General features: G+C 40.5%; 1 protein-coding gene across 1 annotated transcript; it reads right to left on the bottom strand.

Annotated features, from left to right (window-relative positions):
• Positions 1-117: 117 nt before the first annotated feature.
• Positions 118-6247, bottom strand: serinc2l (serine incorporator 2, like). The gene is made up of 10 exons (XM_078253284.1): positions 6111-6247; positions 5425-5586; positions 5081-5268; positions 4896-4975; positions 4604-4741; positions 4245-4414; positions 4065-4155; positions 3355-3505; positions 3058-3267; positions 118-1725 (listed from the first exon to the last, which is right to left on the bottom strand). Exons 1-10 carry the CDS (start codon positions 6147-6149, stop codon positions 1587-1589), a joined length of 1368 nt encoding a protein of 455 aa, XP_078109410.1. The 5' UTR covers positions 6150-6247; the 3' UTR covers positions 118-1586.

Below are 6247 nucleotides of genomic sequence, written 5' to 3'. Positions count from 1 at the left end.
TATTTTCTCCATCTATAAAGCGTACTTATGCGTAAGGATCATTTTACTTAATGTATCTGACATTTTTCATGGGGCACAAATGTAAGGCTTCTATTGAGGCTCCATCAAGACAAAGAGTGAGTTATAGCATTTCCATCTTTATTAAAAAGTGTGTATACATTAATTACAATATTAATTCATGTCATAGGCCTATGCCTTATTTGCATGTAATTACTGACTCAGCACACTGCAAGGCAAGGCGTAATAAGCATACGTCAGCATTAGTGTTAATTTCTTTTTTTTTTTAAACGGAGACTACAAAAAGGCACTTAATAGTGTTTTTAAATATTACATGTTATGACCTGTTCTGCCTAAATAATTCAGTAGTGCGATATTGGTGAAATGTACAAAACATTTGACATGTTTGATAAAGAAAATTAATAAAAAAAAAGATTTAAATTTATCGCAAGACTTTAAAAAACACCATTCACAATACTCATATGCCGCCAGAGAAACTCTGGAGTGGGCAGTGAAATGTTTGAAAAGAAAATAACATAGTCAAACGATAACCGTTCCAGGATTTTACCAAAAAAAAAATTTCACAAGTACAAAACATACTAGTCTTATTTTAAGTTATTCCATTCCTATTGAAATTGAGGTAACCACTATATAATGCATAAAATGATTGTACCACCATCAAAACCACTGAGATACTGTGAAAGTCAACACCATTAAACAGCAATTGATCATTTCTGAAATGTGCCATTATTGTTTCGTACACTGTAACAATTGTAACAATCCCCCCCCCCCAATCACCTCAATAACACGCTCTGCAACATTCTGGAAATAATGGCATTTGTGATATTGAGGGGCTCACGGCATCACCTCCTGAAGCATACCACTGCACATCGCATGATGCTGACTGCTATGGATCAATACTTGTCTCCCTGCTGCAAACAGACCTGCTATACAGGAACGGATTGTTGCCTGTGGCTGTACAAGGCCAAACACAGTCAGACATGGAAAGGTGTAGCACCAGAGACAAATTACCCTATGTTGGAGTAGACGAGGAAGAGCTGCGATTAGACTTTTGGTCTATTAAGACTCTCTGGCATAAGGTGTAATGACATGGAATTTGCATACAGCAATGCAGCAAAAGGAAAGCCCTGTAATGATCTGTAGGGCGTGTCATATTAGTCTTATCTAACTCTCACACTCAACTCACTCTGGGGCTCAGAAGGAGGGTTCCCCTCGTTGCCCCCAGCATTTAAAGGTATCGTAAATGTCTGAGGTATCGAAAAAGTGCCTTGTTGTTGAGTCTTTGTGATAGGTCAGACTACATGTGGAAGGTAGGGAGTTGCCAAAGAAGGTGTGTCATTAGCAAAGAAAATAACTTCAAATATCTGTAGTGACTGGACACTAAATAATCATACTGAGAGAAGTAAAACAACACATAACAAGAACAGCAGAGGCAATTACTTGAAAGAGGAATACAAAACATGTCCTTTATAACATCCTTACAGTTTCCTTCATAGCATCCTTCACACTGCCTAATGCACTAGGCAAGAAAACAAAACAACCAAATACAGCTAGAAGACAAGGCGTACTCAGTTGAAATCCCTGTCTGGGAAGATGAGAGGGGCGATGAGGGTCCAGAGGTAAAGCCCCAGGCCCAGCCAGCTGGAGCTCATCTTCACCCACACAGCTGGCATACTGCTCTGCATGGCCTGGGTAGTGGTGTCTGGCCTGAGAGAGGGCACACAGGGAAAAGTACAAGTTAGTCAAATCAACTCAACACAAGTACTGACAAAACAGCACTGTAGGGGAGTAGTATTTTGATTTTTTTTTTCTTTTCCTAAATTGAGCTGATTGAGAAAATGGCATTCAAACTGTGTTAAAAGGAAGGGCTAACTTTCAGGTGAAGTAATGTGCCCTCTGGTGGACGTACTTGAGGCCTACAATGCCTGTGCAGCAACTACTGAAAGCTACAGATTTCAAAACATTTGGGCATCTCAGAAGCATCAAACAGATGTGTGTTTGTCTCAAAATGGATCATTTTGTCATTGACATATTGGAAGAATTGTGTGTTTAAATAAATAAATAAATATAAATATATAAATATATATATATGCAGTTTTTTCCTCGTAAAACAATGTGTAGACTAATACGAAAAGTAATCCCTCTCAACCGTCACTTATGACCCACTAGAAGTGTGTGGCGGTGTTTGTATCTGCAGAGACTCTGCCCTCTGCCTGTATTTTCTCTTTTGTTTATTTTAGTGAGTGCGGGACATTAGTGGGCATCAACAAAGAGCCTTAGGGCCCATGTGAGCTTGTAACCCCCAGCCAATAACAGTTTGCAGGCTGTGCAGCGCAACATTTCCAACCGCCGCATGGCCCATTGCATCTCATATCGATGCACAAGTCTAGCTGACACAGACAAGAAAACAGACAGGATGAAGCTCTGCATTCCCTCATAATCCAACAATGTGGCACCTTCCCGCGGATGTGTTTATTTGTGCTTTAGAACATAATCGCCGTGCAACAATCCGAAATGATTGTTTTATTCCTCCGATTCACTGCTTTGTACAGCGCTCCCTGAGTGGCCAACTTTGAACCCTACATATATACTCATATCACTACATATTCTACCTTTAAATGCTGTCGGTTTGGTAATAAAAAGTCTTATTTGCATTTGTTTCTGTGTCACATATTGTATCTATCCATATGTTTATATTTAATATTTTCACTTCTTTAAGCAAATTCAACCACAATCTTATCTGTTGATCACCAGTGATCCTACAGTTACAAGACTACAAAACGTTTTTCACAGCAGACATTTTAAAAAAGCGATAAGAAAGCGAAAAGAACGATGGATCATTTCCATTAAGTGTCCCGGTAAGCATGCACATTACCAGGACCCTGGAACCAGCTGAACTAAGTAGAATGCAGTCATTTTTAATATTATTAATCATTTTCCTGCTATGACATGCCAAAATGTCTGCTATAAAAAGGCCTCGTCTCTAACCTTTAGGTCTCTTGCGTTACGTGTTTAACTGTGTAGGTGAGAGAGACTTACTGGTACCAGTTGGTGAGAGTCATCATGATGTACAGAGAGGCCAGACAGAGGTGGAAGTGGAAAAAGGAGTAGCTGTAAGAGACTTTCTCCTCCTCATTGTCCACAGCTCTGCGTATGCCGTCCTCTCCCATAACACCCTCTCCACCTGAACCTCTGCCCTCCTCTGTCTGCATCAGCTTGTTTACCTGGGTGTTACTGGACGAACGGATGCTAGAGAAGAGAGAGAGAGTTTTACAAAAATATAAATAATACACAAAACTGAACATAAAACAGAATTTGTGATGGTTTTAAACCCACCTGGCATAGAGAGTACAGAAGAGGAAAATGATCAAACCAACAATGCCCTGAGCGTCCCACCACTGCACCTGTCCTGGGGCGCCGTCAGCAGATGGTTCATTGGTGCTGACGTTTGACACTAGACTCAACAGGCTGGGGTTACACTTGCGATCTAAGACATCGGAGCAAACATACATTAGACAAGATGATTGATTGGTTTGAAGAAATACAAACTACCCAGAGCCCAATACCATAATACCATATATATACCATAATGTATCAACTTGTGCAGCTAGAACATACTACAGCACTGAAACAGACTACAACATAATTGAACCGCAAAAGAGATAGTTCTCCGGAATGACACTAATTATGAGCATTTTTTAAAAGAAAGGTTCAATTCAATTCTATGTGGGTTGTCGAGATGCATTTTGGAAATGGATCTCAAATGCCTATGTATGCCTAAAACTAAACCTACAGTTACCAAAAGCTTGCCTATTGATGCCATTCACTTGGGAAAGGCAGATCACAAGACATGAGACAGGGAAGGTGTGCTAACTAATTATTCTTATAGCATGCCAGGGAAACTCACCAGTATGATCAAAATGCTGCAGCAGATAATCAGCAAATATGTGTATTAAAAACAAACACACGACGACTATAATCACAACTGAGCACGTAACCAAAAGCTACCGAAAAGAGTTGCAACTGTATTTCAAGAGGAGACTCACTTGGATTGTTGGTCATTGCAGACCAAGTGACATACATGGTGTAGAGGGAGATGAGTGAAGCCTGGAGCAAACCAGAGTGTGGCTGAGCTTCCTGTAACAAATAGGACAAACAAAAATGTGTTTTCAAATGTATCCGCATTAGTATGGATGGACGTGGCTTTAGACTGGTCCACACTGTACCTGTATCTTGGGCAGGATGGAGACAACAGAGATGATGATGCACAAGATAAGGTTGAGGCTGATGAAGACCTTGTGCTCTGTGCAGTTGTCAGGCTGCGTGTAGTAAACGTAGAAAAGCACAACAGCAGTGATAGCCAGAGCGTAGTGGATGACGGTGAAAGACAGCAGGCCTGGAAATGACATGGACATACATTTACACAAATGGATTAAAACAACAAATATAAAAGTGTACTACTGACTTGGACAGCAGAGCAGATCTGTCTTATCTATTCAAATATTATGTCAAGTGTATAGTTTATCATTTGACAAATATATAGCATATCATGGCAAGAAACACCTCTTTTAAGTGAATGCTGTACCTGCAAACCAGCATTTGTTGTCACCATTTTCAGCATTTTCTACCCACCCCTTGTTCCAGGAATGGGCAAAGTCGATGAGAAGAATAAGTTGGATTAGGATGAAGATGAAGGATCCCACTACTCCGAAGTAAAACCACACTGTGAAGTGGAAAGGAAACACAGCTGATACAGCTTCCTAGATATTTCTCCTACTGTATGCCTGAGCTACTGATAAATCACAAAGTCAGTGTCTGCTCCAGAAAGAGATACAATATAGTACTGTTTATAGTAATTCAACAGAGCATGTAAGTACCAGAATGAAAGGTTCCGTCAGGGATGAAGAAAGCTCCCACTGTAATCCCAATCAGGATCAAAAATTTAAAGAACCAGAACCTGAAAAAAAAAAAAAAAAAATCACAAATTCGGCATCAGTACAGCAGACAGACGGAAGCACATCCCAACATTCCTCAACACATATAAACCCAATAAAGCATTTACCCATTTTGAATAGCTGCACGTGGGTCTTTGCTGCTACGGACACGAATCATGATGGCGAAGAACAGAAAGAAGAAGCAAGTCATGGCGAAGCACATGCGGTACACAGACTTGTAGCCCACAATGACATCACAATTAACCTGGTTTTCGTAACCAGGTATAGCACTTCCTCCTTGGCAAAATCCGGGGATCTGCAAAACAGCAGAAGGTCAGAAGATGTGTAATAAGCTTATCCAGAAAGTATTTACTAGAAAGAATATCAATACTTCATCTGAAGTAACAGCATCTAGCGACATATTTGAATGCAATACAACTCTGAACACATTAAAATGGAACAGTGATCTTACTTTACGGAGGTGTGTCTCCATCCCAGGAAGGATCATGATGACAGACACCAATGTCCCTAGCAGCAAAAAGAAGGAGAAAACCAGCCGTGTGATGGTGGAGTTGTTGGAGGAGGGACAGCAGCCACACAGAAGGCATGGTGCTGAGCCACACAGACAGGAGGCCTGTTAAATGATACAGGATGACAAAGGAGTGGGAGGAAATGAAGAGTTAAAGCTTTGGGCAGGATAGCTTTTCAAATCAGATATAAGTCAAATGAATGTAGCTACGCAACTGCTTTGGCAGAATACCAAGTTTTGTTCCATTGTAAGAAATACTGGGCTGGTACATTTTTTTAAAGTGCTAGCTATAGCTAACTAATCTATCTTGGTTAAATGTTTGTAACGTTAACTTTAATGAAAATGGCCTGTTCTCAGCGGTTCTGACACTTCCTCGATCCCCCAATGGCTGTACTCATTCACTACGTTATCTTGCTAAGCTAGCTGGCTAGCTAAGTTCCTTGAAATTTGAAGCGTTATGTCTAGTACAGCTAACGGTTAGTAAGAGCGTATAGGACAGTGGTAGACTGTCACGTAACGTTAGTGCTTAACGTAACGTTAATTCCTTGGCTAACGTTAGGACAACAAGAGTGAGCTAAAGCCGTCCGTTAGTATCTAAGATAATATACGTATTGAAATGAGATACTTACACAGCTGGCTAAAGAGCACAATGCCAGACAAGCCCCCATCTTTACATTAAAATGTTGAAATGAATGGTGGTGGCCTTCCGCTTAGCTATACAACAAAACAAACAGTTGGGAGTTGTTCCTTCTTCTCGTTCTTCTTT

This window comes from Sander vitreus, chromosome 6 (genome assembly GCF_031162955.1).
Source record: "Sander vitreus isolate 19-12246 chromosome 6, sanVit1, whole genome shotgun sequence".
Classification (NCBI taxonomy): domain Eukaryota; kingdom Metazoa; phylum Chordata; class Actinopteri; order Perciformes; family Percidae; genus Sander; species Sander vitreus.
The sequence above is the reverse complement of the archived record's forward strand: the minus strand, read 5'-3'. Positions and strand labels throughout refer to the sequence as shown.